Genomic DNA, 27,970 nt, shown 5'->3' with positions numbered 1-27,970 from the left:
GTACACAGTCTTTTACGGGCGTATCGAGGCTGAACCACGGCCAGAAATTTCTGGCCGTGAAGCAGACGCTGTTGGGCGCTGTTGGACGTTTTGAGACCCCCATATAGACGAGATACAGCAGTGCTTTACTCGCGGTCGGAAATTCACACGCGGTTGGCCGCGCGAAAAAGTTTTGAGCTGCTCAAAAGTTTTGAGCTGCTCAACAGTTTGAGCACGTGTTAAACCGCGTGCCGCACACGTGGTCAACACGAGGTAATGACGCGGAAATGACGCGGAACGACGTGCTCTGGCCGCGGCCAGGGCGTGGTTACACATGGGTAGGACGGGAAATTTTAGCGGGTAATCGTGGGTGGAGCATGGTAATAGCATGTTCTGCGCCTGTATCGCGGTGTTATTACGTGAAATTAGCGTGTTACGCGTGTGACAGTCAAACGCTTTTCTCCGCGTATATACAGCGCGATTTGCCGAGCACACGTCAGTTGTACTCGAGACGTCAAGGGGGTGAACATGGATCCCCGTCAGCGTAGTGACCTCGTCTTAATCCATTTTTATTTCTTGACATTTCTTTTCAAGATAATAAAATAAAAATGATGCCATAGCTTGAAATCTTGATCTTCACGGGACTGTGTCTTGAGCGGTTATGATTTCTACAGCCCGGTGTTATCCGAGAAATGCATCCTTGCCGAGATTTGCATCCCCTCGCTACTACAACCACTTTTACCTCGTTTTATCTCACTTTTATGGAATGTAATGGCGAACATATAACCAAAACCACTTCGTCTTGCATTTGTTGGGAATGTAATACAACTTAAACCATTCCGTCTTTGTTTTTGTTGTGAACGTAATCGAACGGTAAATCCTCCCCCCCTCGCGTGAACGCGCATTCTGCTGCGCTTCCAACAAAAGCGATCGTATTCTATATAAAACGCTTATTAAAACAATAAAGCGAGCTAATTATAACAATTGGGAGATCCTAGTCTATATAACGCGTTTATTCAAACAATAAAGTGCGATCGTATTCTACAAAATGCGTTTGTTAACGCGGATGAAAAAGTCACGCGAGGGGGTAGGGGGGTGGGGGTGTTGCGTAGGAGTCGGATTTGGGCACAACACCGGCTCGGGAGCTTTTATACCCGTGATGCACACGAGAAAATGACGCAGAAATGATGTGATGAGGAAGCGGAACAGTCGCCGGCGTCTGTTTTGCGGGCATACCACCGATGAACAGCGGGTTGGCCAATTTTGCGCATTTTCCATCACGGGCAACCACGGGCAAAAAAAAAAAAACGCAAAATTTTAGCCGTGATTCAGCCGCAAACGGCTGTGTGACCGGCCCCTTAATAAAACCAACACACACTATAAAAACAAAGAAACTTTGTTTCGGTTCTCATCGATGCACGTTTTGATGATTGTGAAGCGGCTAGCATGTCATGCATCGTGTGTGATACAAAAAGCTGAAAACAAGCGCTGTCACGGAGTAACTTGTATTTTATACATTTTTTTGATCATTTCATATTGTGTGCGCTGTACAATAATTTCGACACGGGACCCTCCAAAACAAAACGATCTTCTTTCCCATTTCGGCAGTCCGGATCACCCTGATCACTGGTAGCAGAGGATGTCATTGTAGATTACGAATATTGTTGTGGTAGTCTATGAAGTCTGGGTGCTGTGAGTAAACAGGTGCCGCAATGTGTCTGTAAGGTTTATCAGGAGGCTGAGCAATCATTAATAAGGGGAGCAACTGGCGGAGGTATGAGATCGAGAGACTGCTGATGATACCTAGTCACTTACTGTACAATTGAAATCAAAGTTACTGTAACTTTAAATTAATGTACGCAAAAAAATGACAGCACAGCTGTTAATTTATTTTATGATTTTGCCTGTACTAGTTGGCATGCGCAAACCGGACAAGCTGATGCTGGCGGTAAGCAGTCCCGAGAAGTGAGCGGTCTCACACTGTCCCTAGTGGTAGCCTTTGGGACTGCTTGTGTAGATTTTCCTTCGTATAGCGAGCAAGTGTTTGGTTCCTAAAAAAACAACACTCGAACTAGATACCGGTATTCTTGTGTTTATATAAAGAGGTACCACTGTGTTTATGTTCTGTCAAAGACATTTTTTATCTAACGTTTCTTATACAAACCTTGCTCTTACGGTGTTTTAATTTCATGCGCCTTACAGTCCAGTGCAGTTTATAAATGAAATTATATCTCTTAAAGGAACATTTTAAACAGTATAATCAGGTGAGCATTATTGTCAAGAAAATACTTAATTACTTTTTTTAGTAAGCAAAAATGCAATTTTCAATTGTTATACCAACCGGAGCTATACACATACAATAGTCCAATAATTTTGGCCATAAGGTGCTACGGGCGAACCCGAATGTAAACAGTAATGAATCCTACTTACATTCCACAATTGAGACGGCAGGGCTCCGGGCTGCTGCTGTGTGACAGGGGTTGCTGGGAAATGATGAGAGATTTTTTACTTGGGTTCGATTGCAGTCTATGAAGTGCGCGGAGAGGGTTTTGGGACAACGTGCCGCAATACCTCACTGAGGTCTCAGCTATAGTCAAGATTTCATTACACACTGCCTCCTAGTAGGAGAAGCAGGTGAGTCCCAGCAGAGGTTGAGGATGCATGTGCAGAAAGGAGTTAAAAGCGTGAGGAGGTAGGATGGGGAGTAGAAAGGAGGGGAAAGTAGCCACCCGTTAAAAGTCACAAAGGAGCAGGTGATGGTGGAGACCAGGAAGGAAAGCATGGAAAGGCAAGACACAAGTGTGAGATTATGTACAGGAAAAATCAAATGTTAGATTGGTGAGAATTGTAGTATTGGCATGCAGTCTTAAGAAAAACACAAAGCGCAGCTCCTTTTAAACGTTGCATAGCATTGTGACCATTGATAAGGATGACTCAAACTATACAAATGGTGAATAAAGTCAACAGAAAAATAACATGAAATAAGGAAAACACCGTATTTATTCGTGTATAACGCGCACCCCGAATTTTCGCTCAAAATTTGGTATAAAGTTCACTCAGCCCAATCTTCGCAGTTGGATACAACTGGAATTTAGCCCGAGATACTGCAGTGGGGGGGTTTTGGGGTTTTTAAGGGTTATTGTTCTATCTTCGTTATTCATTATCCATTATCCGTTATCGGTCAGTTCATAATACGCTACAAAGGGGGGAGGGATTTTGTAGAGGTTTATTGTTCTATATTCTTTATCAATTATCCATTATCCGTTATCGGTCAGATCATAATACACTACAAAGCCAAGAGGCCGAGTCACTTGAGTGCTGAATCATAACCACTGGTCCACAAGTAGTTTATAATCGCATGAATAGCCAGTGGATTTTATCTCACTATCACAGTATTTTTAGTCATGGTACCAAAGACAAATGTTAATTTTGTTTTGCATTTCACATGTTTCAATGGCAATATATTTGTCACATACTTACAAGTCTTAGAATATAATAAATATATTGACTAGAAAAATAGGATATAATTTATTGTCATTGTAACATGTGAAATGCACCATCAGATTAACATTGGTCCCTGGTACTGTGACTATTTTCAGTCATGGTACCAAAGACAAATGGTAATTTCATTGTGCATTTACATGTTCCAACAAAAGTACATTTGTACCTTTCTTACAATTCTTCGAATTAAATACATACGTAGAATAGAAGAATACAATCAAATTTATTGTCATTGTAGCATGTGAAATGCACCACAAGATTAACATTTGTCTCTGGTACTATGTCTATTTTAACTCATGGTACCAAAGACGAATGTTAATTTTGTGGTGCATTCCACATGCACAAATGGCAATACATTTCTGCCTTTCTTACAATGCTTCGAATATGATAAATACATAGAATAGAAGAGTAGGATATAATGTATTGTCATTGTAACGTGTGAAATGCACCATGAGATGAACATTTGTCTCTGGTACTGTGACAAAAAAAATTGTGTGATAATAAGATAAAGCATGTTGTCTATAATCAGTCTTTGTTTAGCGGTCAGGATTTTCGTTCTCACTTTGCAAAAGGCGTTAGTGTACAACGCACACCCAAACTTTGAGGTTTTTTTTTTAAGTAAAAAAACAACAACAGTGCATTATACACGAATACATACAGTAATATAAAACCTGAAAGAGTACTTACTGTGAAAGAGTTGACATTGTTGTTTTCATGGATATCAAACAGCATGACAGGACTCCTGGAGTTGCGTCCATGATGATCAATGTCATTCCGTACGAGCTACAAAAACAAAACAAATGTCTCAAGAACGGGACATTTTCAAAACAAAAGCTGGCTTGCAGGGAGATCATGCCATGGTTTGCTTCCACCTGCTACAACAATTTGAGGAGCTCGTTTTCAAAGAGCTATTACAGTGATCCGAGTGTGTTCAGCTTAAATGGACAGTGTGTATTATTTAGCGCCATCTAGTTGTCAGAAAAAAATTCATTAAAGAAAATATTGATTTAAATATCAAGCAAAATTACATGAACTATCATGTAAACGTGTTTTTTTTAAATACTCGTAAGTCGATAAATTTATATTTAATTTAAATAACACAAGCTTCACTAAGAAGGAGCAATGAAGTCCCGAGTCTCCGTAAATTGTAGTCTTCCTTGTGCCTCATAGCACACTTTCTCGGTTGCACTACGCAATACATAAATATCTAGTGTGATGGTCAAACATTACACAGTGGCCCTTTCAATTTCATTTTTTGAAAAGACTTAAAACAAAGTTCATACAGCACAGTATGTCAGATAAAACCGAGCTCCATTTAAATTGGGGAATGTTAAAATCATTTGTAAAACTTATATTATCAACATTTGGATATTAATTTTTTTCAGAGTTCATACAAACAAGCAGTATAATTGAGCAAAAAAAGGCAATAAAGACCTTTAACTGTCATTTTTTACAAAAAGACCCGCCTGAAAATGTAAGAATTATTTAAAAATGTAATAAAATATTAGCTATAATTTAAAATAACACTACAAAAATCCAGCCTGAAAATAATAGCAGTATGACAGTAAAATAAGTAAAATGATCATCTTTCAGGGTAAGATTTTTTGTTTTTATGAGGATTGTTTTTCTTATTTAAAGATTTATTCAACTACTTTTACCCCCTCAAAATATGGAAAATAATACTCAAAATAATTATCAGCAAAATACAAACATTTTAATAAAGAAATATTATTTTTATTGTTATTATTGTTATGATTCTATAACTTCAAAGCCCCCAATGTGTAATATTTGTGTAATTATGTGAGCGAGGGCCATGCCTCAGAGCACAGTGTGGCGGCATGCTGCCAGACAAACATAGTGGGGACCTAAGTGGGGTTTGATAGTTCATGTATTTTTGCCGAGAATTCAAATGAATGTTCTTTTTTTTAAGTTTTTTTTGTACCACCAGGAGGCACTAAATAATAGACAATGCCCTTTGAATGATTTAAAATGTTCATTTTCTTGTTTTCCTAAAATGCTTGTGGGAAAATAGGATAGGCACTTCAAGTAGGCAAAATCTTATGAATATTTTTGCTCTTTTGTAATACTTTCCAGGTGTTGTTCCATTTTCATTACCGTGTGCTACAACTTGTGTTAGTTGCACACACCATGCAGACCCGAAGCCGAATCTAAGTCAAAGACCAAAACACTCATGTTAGGCACGCCTTCAACAAGTGTTAGCCGCACTACATGAGCAAAAAAACAAAAAGATCACAAAATCCCGGAGTGAGGCCGAACTAAATCACGGCACACCATGCAGAATGTACCTCTGCGGGGCTATTTTGTCTGTTCCCAGGGACGGACACACCACTGCCCCCATTCCCTTCCGTGCCGTCCCCCTCTGCCACCAGCCAGCCTTCAAGCACCGGCCCGCCGCTGGGGCTAATGCTACGAAACAGAGAAGGTGGCGAGCGCAGGAAGCTCTCTCCCTGGGGGGGCGTGAAAGTGAGGAAAGGAGTGGCCGAGTTGGGCCTGGGCGGGTACGGAGGGGGCAACGGGGAGGCGGACGGCGATGTCATGGGGGAGATGATGGGCGGCAAGGGGCTGGCAGAGTAAGGAGGGGGCAGGTATTCGCCGCAGCGGTAGGACACGGTTGGCAGAGGAGGCAAGGGGGGAGTGGGAGCGGCCGGGGGGCTCCCACCTCCCACCGTCAGGGAGATCCACTCGGAGGAGACGGCGTGCACCTCGGGTGATACCGAGCGGCACGGGGAGCGAGGAAGTGGCAGGGGGGAAGTGGTCAGGCGATTACGATACAGCTTTTATACAGAAACGTGAGGGGGAGAGAAGGGTAAAGAGTGAGAAGTTGATAATGAAGGAGAATGGAAATTCAAGGTGAGACGGAAATCTAGTGGGTGTGAGGCGGGTGCTCACCTGAGGGGACGCGTTTGTGCTGCGCTGTGGTGAAGAGCTGAGAGGCGGGTCGGGGTAATCCAAGCCGTTTTTCACGCGTGGTCGTTTGTGAACTTCCACGTAGGTAACCGGGAAGATGCCTTGGCGGTTTGTGCCCGAGATTTTGCCTTCATACCAGTTCTCATCCACTCGGCGGATTAGCGTGATCCTTTCCCCCTGTGTACATTGAAAAACCCAAATTATCATCTAAGCTATGGCTCAGCGGCCATTTTTTCTCAAGCTGGCCATTGCCCACTGATAAGTGTATTCGGTTTTTGATTTTGGACTCGTTTGGACGGTATGCATAGGATGACTACTTTTGCTCATTGTTGTTCGCTGTCTTGACTATTAATAGTCACTATCAGCCGATCGTGTTGCTGTTCTTTGACTACCACACCCTTTACAGCGCATCTGCTACTGTCAACTAGGAGATGTACTTAAAAGAAAAGGCTCAGGTGAAGGCCTTTAGAACAGGTTGGACTTTGTGAAGGCTTCTCTTCCTGTCCTTCTTGCAGGTTCAAAATTGATGTCTTCTCTTCTTATTTGAAGAGTCTAATAAACTTTAAATTTATCATACACTCAAATGGGTTGGCAGTCCCTACAAAAAACATCTAATTTTAAAATGTTAACACTGATGCCTGCTATGGGTGTTCACTCCTATTAATGCGTGTTTTTTTTAATTTGGTGTGTTAAAGGGACATTGTGTATGTATTAGTGACTCCAAAAGGTAAAAAAAACATGGATTTTAATTACAAGAACAAATACACAAACTATCATATCATTATTTATATATTAAATAAAATACGTAAATCAAGAAATTTGTGTTCATTTTACATAACATGAGTCTCGCCAAGTGGGAACTGACATTTGACGCCAAAAACAAAAATCCTCGTGAAAAAAAATAAGAAGACAAATAGTGCGGCTTGGGTACTTTGAGTCTCAGTAGTCTGCATTTTTCCTTGTGCTTTATAGCATTTGTTTTCAGCTGCACAACACAATAAAGTGACATCTAGTGGTCAAATATTACACAGTCTTCCTTTAAGTAATTTTTAGTAAAACCATTTAAACCACTTTTACTGTTATTATTCTTTTTCTAATCAATAGACCGGAATATATGTGTATAATTGATATTAGTATAACAATAATACTTTTTAGAATACTTTTTATTGCTGTTTTAATTATATGATCTTGCCTTGGCTATTAATTTTAAAAACATTTTGTTAGTAAAATATAAAAAATCATTTTGAATTTCATCATTTTTGTCCCTACCCTATAAAAAAATGAGCACAATAATAATCATTCATACTATTATTTTCTCATTCCGCAAGACTAACACGTTTGTTTTTTAAAGTATGTTGAATATAGAATAAAACAAGAACAATCATGATAAAAAGAAAACATAAATGAATAAAACTAATTGAAGTAAAATAATATGCCGGATAAAAATTGTTTTTATTTTGTTCCTATTGAATGAAAAACTCTATGACATGATTGCATTTAATGACATTTTCTAAACGTCATTTACTTTTTGCACTCATTTATCGTTGTTGTTTTGGTCGTACCTTCCTGAAAGACATCTCCACCACGGTGTCTCCTGCAAAGTTAAAGCGGGCCACAGCATCTCCGTATTCTAACACCTGCACTGGGACACTTTTCTTAGGTTGTGCTTTCTCTGTGGGGGGCAGGAGCTGTGCAATAAGGGAAGCACATAATAAACACAAGTGAGCAAGGAACACGTGTGTCATAAGAAAATATATAATATATTTATATATATGTATCGGGGGTGCTACCTCAACGTAGCTTCGAGGAAAAATTCCGACTCTTCCGTGATGCTCTCCTTCATACCAGTTCTGGTCCACCTGCCTGATGATGTAGACGATGTCTCCCTTCTGAAACGGTAATTCCCTAAAACATGTCCCGGTTGGATTTAATTTCACAACATTTGCGACTTTTTGATAAATTGTTCTTTGCATACATTGCAAATTGTTATTCTGATAATATCTGCTTACTTTAAAGTTTCTGCCCTGAAGTCAAAGCGCGCCATGGCTGGAGTTCTCTGCACAGACATACAAGAAACGCATTTTTAAGTAAAGGGATCGAGCAGATTTTAAGTTATTATGCATCTATTTTCAGCAAAGTGTTCGTGTGTAAAAAAACAGTTCTTGCATTTAATGTTGGTTTAGGGTTCAATCGTTTTATAGTACTTCCATCCATCCATTATCTGCACCGCTTATCTTCAGTAGGGTCGCGGGGGTGCTGGAGCCCATCCCAGCCATCTTCAGGCAGTGGGCAGGACACACCCTGAACTGGTTGCCAGCCAGTCGCAGGGCACACAGAGACAGACAACTTACTTGCTTAATCACACCTAGGGAGAATTTTGGACCAGCCAATAAACCTGACATGCATGTTTTTGGAATGTGGGAGCAAACCGGAGTGCCCGGAGGGAACCTACGCAAGCACGGGGAGAACATGCAAACTTCCTACAGGAAGGCTGGTAACTAGATTTGATCCCATGACCTCAGAACTGTGCCGCGGAGGCGCTAACCACTCATTCGCCGTGCCGCCACATCTGCCCCCACCCTAACCACATGCAAAGACCACTATGCAGAAAAACCTCTACATTATCTGCCACCCCAAATCTCCTTATTCCTACTCAAGCTAGACTCACTAATTGACAAAGCAACTGCTGTTTTTTTTTCCAGTTCTATGTGTACCTCGATGCCCGATTTCCGTTTCTCTGTGTTATCTGTGACGTTAAGCAGATCTCCAAAGCGCTCGTTGGTAATGAATTGGTGACGTGTTGGGACAATTCCAGTGTGACGTCTTGATGCTATGTCGGCTTCTTCCTGTTCCCGCTTCAACCGCCGCTGTTCCTCCAACATTTTCTGCCGAGGAAACAGATTGCAATGTTTTCCCCTTGAGATAAGGCCTACTTCCACTGTTACATAGAAGTGGACTTTTACAAAAGCCTCCTTGTTTTCCACTCGTTATTGTACAGTAAACCCCGGGTTACGGCGTCCCTAGCTTATGATGGTTTCACGTTATGAAGTGCAAAGCTATTTTTTTTCAGCACCTGGTTACAGCATTTCCCCACCATATGACATTAAAGACAATTTATTTGGCATGCTGGGGCAACTTACTAAATGGCATTTGTGCGTGTGACTGTACTTAAAATGCCTGTCAGCCATTGGTCAATATAATCTATGGCAGGGGTGTCCAAACTTTTCAGAAAGCGGGCTACATTTGGTAAGAGGAAAATGTGTGAGGGACGGCTATTCAGCCTTTGGAGCTCGCCTTTGTAATTTTTATCTGACACGTGAAAACGTGCTGCTGTGCCGTTAAAACAGCTTCCAGTGGCTTCACCTTTTCCAGATAGCTTTTTGTAGTTGGCATGTTTTGTCTGGCTGTGGCTCTTGATAATATACACTTTGAAAATAGCCACTCTTGGCAAATTAGGCAGATGTAGTTTTTTCGGATTTCTTTGAGAAAATACTCCAATTTCTACTTGTACGTGAAGCACCAGCCCTCACAGTCAACTTTTCTTTCTTTATTTGTAGTCGCTATGTCAGAAATGGGGTGGGCTAAAATCCTAACAGAAAGCTGAGGGCAAGTGCCCCTTTCTAGTGTGTGTGCAAATTTATTTTATACTGCGGTCAACATTAATGGCGGGCCACATTTTATTAATTTTATGACAGAGACTGAAATTGGTAAATTTCGTATCTGGCCCCCGGGCCTGAGTTTGGACATGCCTGATTTAAGGTGTGACGTAGCCCAAGGTTCTCCAATTCAATTGAGTTGGGGGCCGCTGTTGCGGAGGTTGGGCATTTTTTTGTGTTTTGAGTTTTCTTATTTTATTCTATTTTTCTTCATCTTTCTTTTTGTTGGGGTCATTTTTTTCTTTTCTTTTTTTGTTTCCTTTTTTTTCCTTTTTATTTTGTTATTTATCAAAAGTAATAAGGTGCATTATCTATTGGGAAAATAATATACACTATTCTTTTAACTTTCATATTAAGGCGGCCGCAGTTGTCCCCCTGGGCCGCCAGTTTGAGGAAAATACCAATATCCTGTTGGCTGAAGTCCTTGCTGCAATTCTCCCGTTCTCTCTTTTTATTCAGTTTAAAATCTCATGTGACAAACTATAATTTGTTAAGCTATGGGTCCCAGGACTTGCAGTGGTGCTAAAGAGGGAAGCGAGAAGATGATAACAATGGAAACAAATTTTTAGACAATAAAGACAAAAAAGAAGACATGCATCGATACCCTTGCTGAGGAATACGGCCTTAACCTAAGGATGGGCACACTATAGCCCATGAGTCACATACAGCCCGTCAGCCATTTTCATCTGGCACACCAGACGAAAATGGTAAAAAAATGTAATGATAATGGTAAAAATGGGTAGTACTAATGAAAAAAAAAAGTTATTTTGGTTTTGCTCTTGTCTCCAGTGACCCCAAATGTCAATGTATTAATCATTTCTTACTCCTGGTCCTAATTTGTTTGACACAATTCGGCCCACAACTCAAAAAGTTTGTCCACCTCATGCCAAGCTAAAAATGAGCGCGTTGGTGCCACTCTTGTCCCCAGTGTTCTGTATCGTAACTCAATCATTCACGTTTCCTTACTGGTCCGGCCCCTCTGCTTGAAAAGTTTCACCTTATGTGGCCCAAAACAAAAAGTTTGTCCACAACAATGACTATCATTAGGAAAAACGAGGCAATTCAGGCAACACGATTTTCTAAGCAAGTGGAAGTTGTACAATCAGCTTTACTTCCGATCTACTGTCTCCTCCCCATTCTGCATCCACCCACTAACTCCACTGTACCAGCCCAAGTCACGTCACACCAAGAGTAATTTAGATTTGCTTTTTTACGTATCTTTATTTCTAAAGTTATTCAATCAAATGCACATATATTACATAAAAGTAGTAATTACAATTTACTATTTTGTTGCTAATGCTAATATGCATTTACAATTTTATTGTTTTCTACCCCGGGGGACTGGAAAGCATTACCTATTTACTATAGGTTTCTATTCTCCACTTAATGACAGTTTTACCTTGTCATCCAAACCTCAGAAATATCATATGCAGGGAGTCTACTGTTTGTATAAAAAGGGTCTAAATAACCATAAATAAAATCAAAAAAAATAAACAGAAAATCACCTCTTTGTCACCATGACGCCTCCTAAGGACTTCATCCTGGCTTTCTCCATGTGCTGGGGATGAGTCTAGGAAAAGCAACAATAAAAAAGTCAAAAACTGTGAGAATTTTCCCCCTGAAATGCAAGAACAAATTAAACATTGCAGACATTAAATGATATTGCAGTCAAATATCCGATTCCGATGCGTCAAATGAAAAGAAAAGGAAACATAATCCCTCACACACAAAACCAAACCATGCCAAATAACGTTCAGCATGCATCAAGGAGGAAATGAATGAACACAGAATGATCAAATGTGTTCATGAAGAAAATCCAGAGACTCAGAAACAAAGAATAAGGAAGCAAACAACCACGTTTCATAAATGCTCCTCTAAATTGACAAGACAGAAGTCTACTAAATAATTTAGATGTCTCCAACTAAAAGGGATGCTCACTCCTTGATTTAAAACAGGAGTGACCGAACTACTGAGGTAAATAAACAACCCAAAAAGTTGGGACTGACTAATCAAGTTACAAAACAATCCCCAAAAATTCCAACATAAAAAAACAGTAATTTAGTATCACAACTAACAAACTATTGTTCTGATATTGATGATCTATTTTTTTAAATTATATATATATATATATTTTTTTCTTACCTTATTATTTTATTAGGTGGAATTTTTGGAGGGTGCTTGGAACTACACAGAACAAAATTCCAGATGACAAATATAAAAAGGAAGATTTACTTTGTTAAATCAAATTTGGCAAAAAAAAAATCCTGAGTCAGCTATTTAATTGTATTTTAGTTTGGAAGATATTAATATAAATAATTTCATTTTACGAGACTTCTAGAATTTACTAGACTTTTGGCAATGTGCTTGCACCTCCTCACAACTTTTAAATGGATTTTTGCAGCAAAAAGTCCAGTTAAGGATATTTTTTTAAATATCTTTTTAATATTACAGATACAAAAATATGTAAAGAGACAGTGTGTGTTATTTAGCACCTCCTTTTGCTAAACAAAATTATATTTATTAGAACAAAACAAATAATAAGCAGATTACATGAACCATCATGTAAACGTGGATTTTTAGAGAATACTCATAGGTCAAGAACTTTGTATTTATTTTACAAAACATGAGCCTCGCCTTTAGAAAGCTAACATGATTGTCAGCCATCTTTATGCTAAAGTTTCCCCAAAACCAATAATCTTGCGAAAGAGGTGGCAAAATAAAAGAGAAAAGAAATGGTGCGGTTTGGTCACTTTGAGTCTCCGTATATTGTATTCTTCCTTGTGCTTTTAGCACAACACAAGACAGCAAGATCTAGTTTTCAATTAAACACACTGCCCCTTTAAAATCAGCAGAAAGATCAGCCAACATACAATAATGCATTCAGTTGTACAATTATACTATGTAGGAACAATTTATTTAACTTGTTTTTACCTGTATTAAATTAAATTTTGCAACTTTTTAGCATGAGACTCAAACACTAAAGGGATACTGCGTAATATTTGACCACTAAATGTCACTCTGCAACCAAAAATGACATGCAACAAAGGACAAGGACGATTACAAACTACTACTCAAAATGACCAGACCGCTTTATTTTTCTTCCCATTTATTTTGCCAAGCCTTCTGCCAGGTTTTTAGTCTTAGGGGTATCCTAACCAAACAAGATGACAAACAAATATGTCAGCTCCCTGTAGGTGAGACTCATGTTATGTAATATAAATGATTTTGCAATCTACAAACATTTAAAAACAGTTCACATTTACATGATATATATTAGGTATCCAGGTAGCCCCTTAAGAACACTTGAGTACCAGAGAGAAATGGGTCATCGTGATTGGCTAGGATTTGATTTTTAACTGGCTTGATGTTTTAGTGGTTGACTGGGCCTATTCGACTTTTTAATACTTAAAACCTGGTTATAACACAATAATAATACTAGTAGCTTTTCAAGCAAACCAGTACAGTAGCCCTCAGCTTCAAAAAAGGTTGGTGACCCCTTATTATTCAACAAATGCATTTTTTAGACCACTAGGAGGCACAAAAGTATGCACACTGCCCCTTTCAACAATCCCCCAGAACAGCCTACAGTCATCCTTGTGCATCCATGGCACAGTCATCATTCACTTTTAAACGAAAGGGTCTCAAACACCACACGCAAAATGACATGAACATTTCACTGTCACTTTGTCAAAAGACCACACAGAATAAAGATGAATGGCTAGAGACGAAGTGAATGGTCGTGCTGAATGGACGAGCACGGGAAAGCGGAGGATGACGGTCGTGATGGAATGGAGATAGCCACCTCTGTGGTGAAGAAGGTTTCCGTTGGCGTCCAAGCCCTCCCTGTTACTCAGCTCCTCGCAGTCCTCGCCCTCTCCGCTACTCAGCCTCTCCACCACCTCCAAGGAGGACAAACGCTGGGGTATTAGAGGTTTAATTTCTGGAGACGTGCTGAGTTTCCCAGGTATGACTTTAGTGGCGGAAAGCGTCCGCAGAGGCTGCTGGGGGCGCAGGTTTTTCCTCAGCCTGAAAGGGGCAGGGCCCATGAGCAGAAGATGTCCAGGAAGCATGGACTTCTTTTCCATGGGTGCGGGTTTTTCTTGTTGTTGTCTTTCATGCCTGAGGATAGTCGTGAAGCGGGTGTAGGAAGCGGGACAAGAGCCTTTGCATTTAGTGGGTTTTTGGGGGAAGTGCTGGTGGTTAAGATGGTGAAGATGGGGGTGATGTAGTGGGTAAGACATTGGAGGAAGTGGGATGGGAGCCTTAGTTTCACTAGTGGGAGAAAGGGTCTCTGTGGAGATCTTTGGTATGATTTGAACTTCAGGATTGGTGGGAGAAGCCGACTCGACCCTAACCTCCTTGTCCGCCGTGTCCTTTCCACTCACCTCCACCAGGGGGTGATTTTTTCCTTGGGAGGTGCCGCCCACTACAAGGCTCTCAGCGGACGCCACAGAGCGCATGTAGACACTAGCAGTGTGTTGCGGACTCTTGGAGTTCAGCGTGGGTAAGGAAGAACAGCGACTGGGGGTTAAACCAGACTGCTGAATGAACGTTTCAAATTCATTGACCCGTGATGAAACGGCATCCCGAGAAACACTACCCCCATCGTCGGCTTGACACTTCTCACTCCCATTCGCTTTTGGTTCTTCAAAGAGGTAAGCCATACTGCGGACACTCCCTGGGGGGCTCTGGCCCACTGAGCGTGGCCTCTGGATCTGATGCATGACCCTATACAAACTGGAAAATTCCGAAGTGCTCCTCCTCATCTGGGGAGAGACCTCAGCTTGGGAGTCTGGATACAGACAGCTCAGCTCCGTCCCGGGGACTTCACGATGACACTTGTAGAGATCTTCGCAGCTGTGCGCTTTGTGTTGCCCAGCTGGTCGCACTGAGTTTTCCTGGATGTCACCACAAGGGGGCAGCTGCTTGGGCTTGAATTTGGACGGCAGGATTTGGGGTATGCCGGCTTTGGCAGCGAAAAAAGGCTTCTTATTCTTACATTGGTTAGCGATTGCGTTACTGGCAAGATTCGATATACTATTTTTAGAGGAGCAGGGTGAATCTATACAGCCATTCCCACCTTTATAATCCACTGGCAAGCATGCAGGACAACAGAATAAACAGCATATTAGATTACAATGGTCACAAGTCCACACACAAAGATGCTAAAACAAAGTTAGACACTTGTCTAGAGCAGTGTTTCTCAACAAGTGTGGCGCACGAGTGTGGTGTTAAACCTTGTTTGACATCCGAAAAAAATCTTTCCATTTTCATCTTGTTCTTGGCAACAACTTGATAAAGTCATAACAATTGTGTAAATGTCTGTGCGTTGTTCCTGTTATCGTAAAGTAGTCATAAAATTATTTTCAGTAGGTGGCGGAAGATTGCTGTTTTAATCCATTTTATGTACAGTAATCCCTCGCCATAATGCGGGTTACTATTCACAATTTCTCTACTCCACTGATGTTCTGCTTCCTAATTGGCTTAACAGTCTCCCCAGTTATTATCATTTGACGGAATAGTAGTGATTTGTTAAAAAACTAAATATATAAAATAAACATATGTACAGTACTTATATTTGTTAAACAATTGCTTGTACCTGTATAAGCGGTTTGCAACATGATGATCTAATCTTAAAGGAATAAAACCTGGTTTCCGGACTACATTTTTAAACATTCTCAGACTGTGTGCCTCAAGATTTTCTGATAAAAAAAGTGTGCCATGTCTCAAAAAAGGTTGAAAAACACTGTTCTAGAGGAAATAAATTCAATTACATAAGACTAAGCAAGACTTGATGCGGCGTTCATCAAGTTAGAGATGACTAAAATAGAAACAGCACAGCGTAAGACCAAGCTCTGTGAGAGGCTAAGAGAATTGACATAAACACATAATAATGAAACAAAGCGTTGTTAGCAATATGCGGTGGAATGCTATGTCGGGGAGGAATCTGACTGCAGTATCAAAACATTCACAAAATACATTAAAAACCATGTTGCATTTGTTGGAGAGAATACGCTGAGTCAATGCACTAGCTTGGTGATCCAGATGGGAGCAGGAAATGACACATGCTTTCACATGCTGGGACAGACGTTTTGCAGCATAAGCAAACCATCTGCTTTTTCCCGTCTGTTACGCTAATAAAAATTCAGGAATGTGTCAAGTGATCTTGTTTGTGTGATAAAAAGGTAAATGAGGAGGCTCCGTTCATGACGAAAGTATGAGCACGTGATTTTATCATGAGTAAGCAAAAATTGGAGCATGACTCTCTTTATATTTTGAATATTTCTTTCCAAAAAGTAGTTATCCTCCAAATGAAAACGAGTAGTATTTTTTTTTCTGATTTTACAATCTAAAACAACCCAAAATATAAGATCAACGTTTTATCCAGGGCCACAATTACATTCTCTGAGTGACGTACAATCAACGGAGGCAGGTGAGGCACAGCCTATTGTTATTTTTATTCAGTGTTAAAGTTATTTCTCTTTTAACTTCAGTTTTTGGATTTTTCCTTTACAAAATCGCTCAATTTTAACATTATATCGTGAATATTGTCAACACAAGAAGTATGTAACATATTCTTTTACAGAAGGTCTGTATATTGGACCGAGGCGTGCAGTTCTCTTGCCTCTTGGCAGAGGGCGGTAGTGAGATCAAGGATTCTGATTTGGCGCACACCTCAATAACAAACAATAGGATCAGTGATAGAACTAGAAAGCTAACGGCAAGTTAGACTTAATTTATAAGTTAAGGTAAAAAAATACATTTTTTTTATGCTTTAGTTTATATTGCTGCCTTACTCCAATCAAATAATGAAAATATGTAGGGCTCATTTATTTGTGAATCTGACTGTGCCTCACAAGACAAGAACCTCACTGCACGTCATTGCATTCAATATTGTGTACGCAATAAACTTCAGTGTGATATTTTTGAGGATCTCAGCAGTATTTGTTTTTAGGAGAACTTTATATTATCTTATTCAACAATTTATACAAAATCTTAACTGTAGACAAGCGCGCGAAGCTATACAATTGATATTGAGCCTACCAGTTGGAAACAACGTGATATTGCATACTAATGATTATATTAAAGAGGTACTTACACTGAAAATAAGTAAACAAATACATTACTTTGTTAGGTGTGTGCTATGGTGCACTGGCCTTTTCTATTGAAATGCATCACATAATAAAATAGCTTGAACACTTGCCCCAGTTTAGGTAAGCTATTTGGATATCATTTGAAATGTAAAGGAACAGTGTGTATTGTTTGACTATTGGATGCTGCTGTGTTGTGTAGTACCAATGAAAAAGTGAGCTCTAAAGCACAAGAGAGAATACAAATTATGGGGACTCAAAGTGACCAAACTACATTTGCAAGCTTTTTGTTTTTTTCCCTTGGTAGCTGTAGCAGCAAGATGGCAGACAATTATGTCAATAGGTTAGGCTCATGCTATGTATAATAAATGTACATTTTCTTGACTTAAGTTTTTTTTTTAAATACATTTTTATATGATTGTTCATGCATTTTGCTTATTTTTCAAACCAATATAGTCCTTTTTTTAATTCTATGAAGTCTTTAACCACTAGGAGGTGCTAAATACTACACACCGTCCTATTGAAAAAACAATTAAATGTAGGTACACTCTTTATTTCTAGTAAGTAAATTACATTGCATTGTTTTGGATGAAAGAAAACAAACAAAAAAAACATGTACAAATGTTGTTAGTAATTATTATTTCCAAAAATAAAAGGCAATATTAAATGTTTTCAGGGTTGGGTAGGGTTACTTTAACTTGATTACTTTCAATTACTTTTGGATTACTCCAATACCAAATATGCTAATAAAAGACAAAATAAACTGAATATGAATAAAATTACTAAATTTTGTGCAGGCTTGGAGAGTAACGGAATACATGGAACGGCAAAAATGATGTTGGCAAGCTGTTTGGATTTATTTTCATTTTGTTTCTGTCGCATTTTATGTTAGTTTTGCCAGAGATCAAAGCCAGGAGAGAAAGCTTACCACGTGTTGTGAGTCATAATTGTATTCATATTTAGTTTCTTTTGTCTTTTATTAGCATATTTGGTATTGGAGTAATCCAAAAGTAATTGAAAGTAATCAAGTTAAAGTAACCCTACCCAACCCTGAATGTTTTACATGCAAGCAATACAAAAGATTCTGATCACATTGAGACATTTATTCTCCGTATTAGTTATGTTAGTTAGTTATATTTTTAACTTGTTTTTCCCCCAGTAAAATTTAAAAAATGCAAAATTGTAATGCGGCAGATCATTTGCTAGTTTTAAATATTTTGTAATGTTTGTAGAAAATAGTTTTGAAAAATAAGAATTTGCAGCACAGACTATTCTCGTTTTACTAGAAAAACATGTTTAAAATATAGTATATACAGTAATATAGTCAGAGCCATCACCACCCTAAACAAGCACACAAGACTGTGGAAAATATATATTTGCCTATGAATAAAAAAATTGGTATTCATATCTTATTTATCGACTTGCTTAGGGAATTTTGAGGAATATTGCTGCGGCTAAATGTCGCACTATTTGTCATTGTACTATTGTTTTGATGCACTTTCGACTAAGACCAGTCTCCATGCACTACCTTGTAAATATTTTTGATTGTCCTGACATTCTTTTGATCTTTTCAGTCTTTCTGGAGTGCTAATGTCTAATTTTGTTGTAAACAATGTTCACTCCGTTGTTATCAATTTACAATAAAGACAATTCCAGTTCTAAAATGAGACACAGTTTTTTCATGGGAATTAAGATTTTTTTTTGCCCGCAGTTTGTACTTCCGATTGTCAATTCAAAACAGATATTTGCAACCTTAAACCTTAAACATACAGTAAATATAGGAACAAATAAACTACGTTTGACCCCACCCACCCCCTCACTTCCTTGCGTTCCCTCTTGTCCCCTCCCACAGTGTTTGACTGTGCAGCCATGTGCTCAGAAATTCCTGCCCCTGACCTCACACTGACAGCTGACTTCCTCCGGACCGCCAGGCCTCTGTATAACCGGCATACCCACGCCCCTCCCGTTGCACTCCCTTGGTTTCCAAGAGCACAGCTCTTGTTTATCTCACTCATCCCTTTTCATCCTTTCCCTTCCTGGCTCTCTGTTCAATGTCTATGCAACACACCCTTCCTAAACCTGCCTGGTGACTGGTGCAAGAAGGGGGATAATAAAACAAGCTAGCTTTGCGCCCATAACAACCTCACTTGCTTCCTATGTTTTCCAAAGCAGATGTCCAGCCTTGTTTTCATTCATTGCATTAGTAATAAATCAAATGTGACTGGAGATGAATGCTGCAGGGTGATTGGTTGAAGCTGTGAAGCAGCCTGGGAGAAAAGATGTGCTGAGCCCAGCCAAACGGAAACACATGCTCATCGTCCGTGTTGGTATAGACCCATTTCCAGCCCATGTCCTTATCACCAAAAGATGTGTGCGCATTGTTGACCAAAAACAGTGGGAGGAGCAGTGTGAGTTTGAATAGAGCGAGAGAGGATTTGTATGTTGAGTTGCGTTTTAAAGTGGCTATTAACAAAAACAACATGCCTAGCTGTTGTGTGCATGGGTGAACCAATTATTATTTTAAGGAACACCATTTTTTTGAAATTCTTTTTAGGTCCCTCAAAACAAGAACAAACAGAATCAGAGACAGTCTCTTCCCGAGGGCCATCATTGTTGCTGCTAAATGTTTTTGCATAAAACTGTAAAAAAATATATATTTTGTGACTTATTATTATTATTTTTTGCTGCTGCTAAATAATATTGGACTCCTTCTCACTGCAGTATTGTTTCTTTTCATTTACGAACATTGCTCTATTATTATAACTAAGGCTAGTCTCAAAGCGCTACGTTGTAAATATTTTTTTCTGCCTTTTACTCTGATAATCTTATTTATTTTTTTCTCTTTAAAGTCTTACATGTTTAGCCTGGAGTACCATGTCCGCTCTTAAAAGGTTGCATACAATCTTTCATGACGCTGATATCAATGACAATAAAGACAATTCAATTCAAATCAAAGAGGAAACAGGCCTTTTCAAACGAACCGCAGGAGCTGTATGTGGCTGCAAGCCATTCAAATAACTGACTGGACCAAGGACTTCATTAAGAGTATCCGCGTTTGCAATGTCCATCTCTTATTTGGTAGGTAATCATGGAAATTTGGTTTGGATTTACTTGAATGCCAAATGCATAAGTGTAAGTGGGATAAGTCTCGGAGAATTGTGTTTGCTACCAATCCCTACCATCGACTGTAAGTTTGCTACTATTGTTGCGACCTATTATATATTTTATAATAATAACATTATCAACATTGTTAAAAATCTATATTGTATTTAATATGTATTGTCCTCTGCCCACCACCCGAAGTTAGCTGGAATTGGCTCCAGCACCCCTGCGACCCTCGTGAGGAAAGCGGTGCAGATAATGGATGGATGTATAAAGTTAATAATAATACATTAGCAGTCATAATTATTATTGAATAATGGTGTTTTTCATTATTATTATTGATCCCACCAACTATACAAATGCTTTAAGGCGGGTGCAAGCTAAGAAAAGTTAATTATTCTAGAGTTTAACTATATGTTATCTAAACTACTGTGAACATGAGCTGGTCATCTGAGCCACTATTTTCCTTCATTTAACTTGCCGTTACAAAAAAGGAACTTCACTCGTTACCAGATATGGACTGACATTGTATAAAAGCTCCTCAAATTTGCTTGGACAATTTACATGTAGCACCGATTTTTTGTTGTTGTTGACTTTGATCACTAAGATAAAGTCGCTCTCTTGCTGCTTGTTCATACATTCTGCTTATTTGAGATGTTACTGTCTGAAATCCACAATCCTCTGTCAATCCGCTGGTATACAAAGAGATGAATTCCGCCTTTCTGCCTCAACATTACGCACACAGCTTAGCTACGTCACACTTGTTTACTAACATGCAATGGGGTCTATTGCTCATTGCTATTGTCACGTTTCCCATAATAAACACCTATAAACTCACCTTTAGAGGAGGATGAGCTCCCATGGCGCTTGTTTAGGGCTCGCAGACCTTGCAACGGAATGTCGCCGCCCTCCAGGACAGTTTTATAAACGTGACGGTCGTTTTCCGGAGCTGCCGACTCATTATCGGACGACCCTCCGTCCTTTCCCGCATCGCCGTGTCCGGACTTGCTCGAGGAGCTAGACAGTGGAACACAGACAGTGGATTTAAGAAGTTAATGTACTTAAGAGGAGTGTTTTTGATCAACAGAAACAACGCTCATTTGGAAATAGGCAACCATGTGTTTCTTATTTAGGATGTCTTGAGGTCATTCCTGTTTTGTGAGACGAGTGGGAGTCAAGATAATAAGAGGGAAGCGCAGAATTTTGGAGTTTGCTCTTGGAGAAAATGCACTCGCGTTCCGTAGACTCCAAAAGCACAGACGTCCATAAATATTCTCTGAGTGTTCCCGCGTAGCGTATCATCACTTACACCTGCATGACTTCTCATGTTCACTCACATTCTCTTGCTATTTCAGGACAAACCTAGTCATTAAACTCAGACAACCTCTGAAATCAGTGATAACAAACACACATTGAAACTAGGTATGTTCGATAACACCATCTTTAAAGCACTTATATTGATCAACCCAATCTAATGTTGTTGGATTTACATTTTACCCATGAAAAATAATTTTTATACAAGATCAAAGAGGGTGAGTGCTGATGTCAGGTTTAGGTATTACTGGCAATGGTCTCTTTTTAAGGTATTTCTAATTGTCTTGCATGCCGATAACAGTATTGGCTGACGCCTGTCGGGCTTTTTAAACCGTGAACTGGAAATGAAATTTTTCAGGAATAATAAACAATCATTTACTTCCTTGTTAAATACATTCATATTTTTCTAGTTTAATAAGTTAAAAAGTCATAGGCACTTTAAATCTTCTGCTTAAGGTTACTCCCTTTGGGCACATGTTAATGCATTGTATCTTTGTATTATACAGCTGTTCTTAGAGCGAAATATTTTCTAATTTAACAATATTTTTAACTTATTTCTCTGGTAATACAAGTTATTTATATTTATTTTGTAGTTAAACTATTCCACTAAATTTTCTATAGTAAAGTTGTTTATTCTAATTTCCCAATTAAAAATAAATTAAAATAATTTTCTTTTTTTACAATATGTTTTAACGTATTTCTCTCGCAAAAAGAGTTATTTGTGTAATTTATGCAGTAAAATAAGTTTCAATACTTTATTAAATTGTTTTTATTTTCTATAGTTAAATAAGTTATTTGTTCTAATTTCTCTAGTTAAAATATTTTTCTTATTTTTTAATATATTTACTCTGCTTCTTTAGCAAAGTCTGTGTTTTTTACTTATTTTCGTAGTAAAATAAGTTAAATGTTCTATTAAGTTTTCATAGATATCCATAGCGAAATGAGTTATGCATTCTCATTTCTCTTGTAAAAATAAGTTAAAATATTTTTTCTCAATTTACAATATTTTGAGCTTATTTCTTCATTTTAAAAGAATCTTAACATTAACAAGACTGTCTCACAAGTTTATGCAGTATAATTTAGTAGAATAAGCAAAAATATCTTTTAAAATTCATTGATTTCTTATTTATTCAAATTTCTTTAGCAAGAATAAATGCTTTTTTTTCCTTATTTTACAATTTCTCAACTTATTTATTCAGTAAATATATAATTTGAAATGAGCAAAATTGTCTACAAAATTTGCTGCATATTATTTCTCATATGTTGGAAAAAAATAGTCTTAGAACGACAAAAACATACATAGTGTACCCTGTATCATTTGGGAAAAATCATTATATTAGCAAATAGGGTTATATATAAAAATATATTTTGTATATGTTATATTACATATTTTAAAGTATATGTCACATGCCACATATTAAAACATTAATATTAATCAAAAGAGTAAACATGTACTTGAGTGCGACCACAAGTACCAGGTAAAAGCCTGATACTGATACCTGATATCAGTCCTCCTCCATCCCTATTTAAACTCGTCGGCCATCGTTAAATGGAAACATTGACCTACTGCAAAACTTGGTTTTACAATCTTCAGGCGGAAGTTTTACAAGCTTGGCCACATGCACGAATTCTTGACTCCGCACCTTGACAAGAAACTCTTTCATGGCTCTTGGAAAAAAAAGTGAGCTACTAAATGCAGCGAGCCAATAAAATCATGTTGGCTCTCAATGCAGATTTCTGCGGTTAGAATTCAGAAGCAATGCAATACCCGAGATATCTTCTTGAGAAGGATCTGGTGATATCAAAACAGGATGCTGCTAAGCCACATATGTAACTTAAGCACTCTTTTAAAACCAAGAATGCGATAATAAATTGCTTTCTGGGCTATAAGTTCCTCCATGCTATGAGTCGCACTGGGCCAAAAATATACAATTATGTAGAACATATCTACGGTTGTTTCTTGGAAGAATAAGACAATAGCTTCCGTTGAAGAAAACAATGCTATTTTTCAGGTTTTTTTCAAAGCAGAATACTGTAAATTATATAAGAACACAATGTGTAAATAAATATAAACATTTTTGGGGGATAAAAGTCATTCTGACGGAGTGTCGGAGCAGGACGTATATCGGCACCACCCCGAAATATACACAAGAGAGTCAAAAATATATTGAAAATATATTAAAACAGTGTGATTTACATTCTCGAAAATACAGGAGCGTTGTGTATTGTTTGACCATTTAATGTTACTGTATTGTGTCATGCAACCAAATTCAAGTACAAATACAAACTACAGAAAATCATTGCGACCAAACCACAGTGATTTTTCACAAGGTTTCTGGTTTTTGGCTAACCATAGCGGTAAGATTGCGGATAACTACGTCAGCCGCCTGTCAACCTACAAGTATTTAAAATAATATACGTTTATATGGTAGATTATGTATTTTGCTTATTATTATTATTATTGTATATTTTGTTTTGATGAAGTTTTTTTACCACTAAAAAGGCGCTAAATAGTACACTCAGTCCCTTTAATACCTTTAATCTAATTATTTTAGCTGTCTTGAAGGGAAATTCTCAAAGGTTTTGTTATAAGAACGTTGTCTTCCCTCCACTGGTGTAGACGTGGCATTGTGTTTAATATGGTGTTGTGAAAAATGAGTTATGACGCAAATCTTCCCCTTTAATTCATTTAAGGACGCAGCCATTTTACCATTTGCTGTCAACTGGTAATGACACCAAATGAAAACAACTTATCATGACCTAGCAAGTAATGATCTTTTTACCAAACTCAGGAAACTGAACTGAGGAATCGAACGTTTATGTCATTGTTAATACATTTTTAGCCTTTTCCTTTTCAAATATAACGTAAAGTTTTGCGTTTTACATGTTACAATTTTGCTAACATCCTTTTTTATGTCCCTTTTGCCCATGTCTGCCTAGTCCCTTGTGCCAACCAATCAAGTGTCTTATCAATTTTGTTTTTCTTAAGTTTTCTGATTTTTCCTTTCTTTATTGATCCCCAAAACAATGTATTTGTTCTCTATAACTGAAACCGTGACAAACCTCTCCTTTCAAACAGAGAAAGACCCTGGACCTTGAACCATATATGTGCCTATGAAGACCTTCACATTATGACTTGAGGTTTACTTCAGATGTTTCTAAGCATGGAACTCGATCCAAGCAAGCATTACAAAAACTTGGAGACTTCTAATTTAAGACTATGAATCAGAAAACTGGCGGTTATGACGACATAATGGGAGTACCAGACGGGTGCAAAGAAAGGGAGGGAAAAGTTTGTTTTCCCAATGGATGCTTCACATTTTATGACCCACACATAGGATGTGAATGAAACAGTAGACTTTTTACGATAACAATCCAATCACTTATTAATCTTGTTTAACCCCCTCTAAAGAGGAGACAACAGTTTTCCAAAGTGACTACCTAACAAATAATCTCTTATAACTCCCAGACCGGGAGCCGGCTTCAGGACACAATAAACAATCTAACCTTGCCCAACATAAACAGAACAACGTGTACTGGTAGCTCCCAACCAAACTCAAAGGTTTCCCTTTCAGGAAGCAGGAATCCCCCCTGCTGAAAGCAGGCGAGTTGCTCTCACGTTGACATTTTAGTATAATAATTAGCGTAATGGACAGACTAGTTGACAGACATAATGTATGAGATCGAGGAACAGGAACTCACTAGTTCTTCAGGTCGGAGGCTGTTTCCAGGGGGCTGAAGGAGGGGGCACTCTGCAACAAACCAAACAAAGAAGTCATTGATAGATCCACAGGATGGTTTCCTCCAGCTAGAACACAGGCAGGCGCATTAGCAATGGCCAGATTGTCTTCTGGCTTTTCAGTCTCTTCTCGCTCGCTGGTTTGTGCTTTCAGTCTCCAGCACCTCTTAGCGTCTTTGGACTGAAGTAAGAAAACGCATGTGTTTTGGCCAGCGTGCAAGTTAGAGGGGGGGAAAAAAACCGGCGGCGAGGAGAGCGGAGGAAGGGGTGGGTCAGATAGGTTTGCATCAGTAGGGGAGGGTGCCTGTGCAGAAGTGGGGGCTGTCACGGTCTCAGCCAATGGACTGCTGTCTCCCAGTGAAGCTGTTCTCTTTTGTCTGGTATTGAGTCACTCTCATTAGCGCTGAGCAGACCTGAAGACAATCGACCAGCTGGTGGTGCAAATGGGCCGAGTTACACACTCACACTTATTTGATACTCTACCATACACTCAAGTGTCCGAAGGCGAAGGCGTTGCAAGAATTCGGGAAAATACCGGGCTACGAATAATTACAGGGTTTTTTGCAGGTAGCAGTGACATTTTAAGATGTTTAATGCAGTTACTTACTATGGTACATAAGGTACAAATATTTGCATACCCTTTTTATATATGATGATATGTCAGTCACTTGTGTTTTTTAATAAACACATTCCATGATTTACCCTGTAAAACTCATAAGAAACTAATAAATCATAAGTTCTGAATGTGCAGTAATATATTTTCATACTCCTTAGGAGACGTAGATTTGGCTAAATGCAAACATAGTACACAGAATTAAGGAAGTTATTAGGGAAGTTTTACAATTCAGTCATTAAATTGCTGTAATTTTTCTTTTACTTAATGACATTATCGTTTCATGTTGGATAATGGGGAAGTAAACCATTCTTTTTTGTTTTGTTTTGTTTTTTTAATTCCGAAGCATTTTGAATTTGGAATATGTGGCAACTTGTGGACTCCAGAAAATTTCCATTGGAAATTCTACTCTAGTTGTTGTGTTTTCCTTTGGTTTCGGTCCTTTGGACTGCCCTCCCAGTATAAAAGTGCAGCCATTTTAACAGGGCACTGGTGAATCTTACAAGCCATTGTCATGTGGCCCATTTGTGCCAGGAATATATATATATATATATATATATATATATATATATATATATATATATATATATATATATATATATATATATATATATATATATATATATATATATATATATATATATATATATATATATAATATATATATATATATAATATATATATATAATATATATATATATAATATAAAATGTTCATTATTTTTATTTGTTCAAAACAAAAAAAACCTGACTTTATTCTTGCTGGTAAAAAATATTCACTGTGGTAGAGAGAGAATTCTAAACATTTGAATAATTTTGTATTAGAAAACATATCTCAATGATCAATAGATTATTGAAATATGACTTTGACAATTCTCAACTCTCTACAAAATATTGTAGAATGGCTAAATAACGTGTTGCCAAGGGGCAAAAAACAAAGGGTGGCGTTTGAGAATTTGAGATTCCTATCACCAAGAGTGGCGGTTGAGAGTATCAGCACCCAGTTCCTAATTTTAGGTCACTGTTTCTGCTGCTTTCCTGCTCTCCCACGTCACAGCAGGTAAAAATAACAGACGTCACACGGCCACTAGGAATATGAGCACAAGTGTTGTTTGCAAATATGATTGCACAATCCCCATCCCAGCCATGCTGGCCCTGCTGCTAATACCGCGTCCACTTCCCCAGTGTGGCGCTTCTCTAGCCCTTGGCCAGACAAGGAGCATTCCCAACACCCCATTTGCCACAACATGCCTCTCCTTTAGTTGCCGGGGCAGAACGATCATTAATAACCCATCAGAATAAACGCCTGTCTTTAAAAGAACAGAACATCGGACTGGCAGGTCTGTGTTCCGATCTATTTATATAGTCAAATGTTCCATGTTAACTTGGAGAGAATGCGCGTGAATAATCTCATGCTCTTCCTTGCACCTCAGTGACTCGGGTTGCCCCTCAAAGTTGGCACGCACATGCGTAAACACGAAATTGCCTCGGATAAAAGCCTGAAATTGAAAAAGTTAGCCTCTCAAAAATATTGCAGATTGTTACAAAAATGACAAAACAACACTCCATGCTGCAGGAGTAACCAAGCTTTCTGAAGATGAGAGCTGTTTGATAGTTATTGTTATCATGTATTACAATATTAAAAATGTCATTGCATATATATATCTATAGTCAAGCATGAGATTTTCAGCTATATCCTGCTCATTCTTTAAATCATCACATCATTAATTTAATTAAGTTAATCATTTAGTGGTAATTAAAGAACCCTATTACTACATTGGAATGATCTTAATTACTTCTTTTTTTCTTTTTTTGTCATTATACACCTACCCTGTTGTAAGTGGTGTTCTGCTTCATTGTTGGGAGGAAGTCTTTCAGTCTTGCCTTGAGTCTAATCAAACCACCAGCAGTATTGGACTAACTTACGTGTTCTGGACTAACTTACGTGTTCTGGCCCTTTGGTTTTAAGATGCTGTATTTTGAAAGCACAAATGTGAAACCACTACAGCCTTGTTCTGCACTCGCAAGCCCAAAATATACTGTTTCAT

At 38.4% G+C, this 27,970-nt stretch overlaps 1 protein-coding gene across 3 annotated transcripts in view; it reads right to left on the bottom strand.

Moving 5' to 3' along the window:
* The window catches only part of sorbs1 (sorbin and SH3 domain containing 1), a 90,748-nt gene that overhangs the window by 8,533 nt on the left and 54,245 nt on the right, over positions 1-27,970 (bottom strand). The window contains exons 15-26 of one of the 3 annotated variants that reach the window (XM_088350859.1): positions 25,274-25,323; positions 21,096-21,274; positions 13,867-15,156; positions 11,570-11,634; positions 9,123-9,293; positions 8,418-8,464; positions 8,199-8,313; positions 7,971-8,096; positions 6,391-6,585; positions 5,787-6,275; positions 4,168-4,263; positions 2,410-2,597 (exon numbers count right to left, since the gene is read on the bottom strand). In XM_088350859.1, coding sequence (XP_088206985.1) covers positions 2,410-2,597; positions 4,168-4,263; positions 5,787-6,275; positions 6,391-6,585; positions 7,971-8,096; positions 8,199-8,313; positions 8,418-8,464; positions 9,123-9,293; positions 11,570-11,634; positions 13,867-15,156; positions 21,096-21,274; positions 25,274-25,323 — 3,011 coding nt within the window. The remainder of the gene's footprint in view (positions 1-2,409; positions 2,598-4,167; positions 4,264-5,786; positions 6,276-6,390; positions 6,586-7,970; positions 8,097-8,198; positions 8,314-8,417; positions 8,465-9,122; positions 9,294-11,569; positions 11,635-13,866; positions 15,157-21,095; positions 21,275-25,273; positions 25,324-27,970) is intronic. The other 2 variants (XM_088350856.1, XM_088350858.1) reach the window with 2 other exon arrangements.

The sequence above is a fragment of the Urocampus carinirostris genome, chromosome 13, assembly GCF_059441175.1.
Source record: "Urocampus carinirostris isolate Australia breed hairy pipefish chromosome 13, RoL_Ucar_1.0, whole genome shotgun sequence".
Lineage (NCBI taxonomy): Eukaryota > Metazoa > Chordata > Actinopteri > Syngnathiformes > Syngnathidae > Urocampus > Urocampus carinirostris.
The sequence above is the reverse complement of the archived record's forward strand: the minus strand, read 5'-3'. Positions and strand labels throughout refer to the sequence as shown.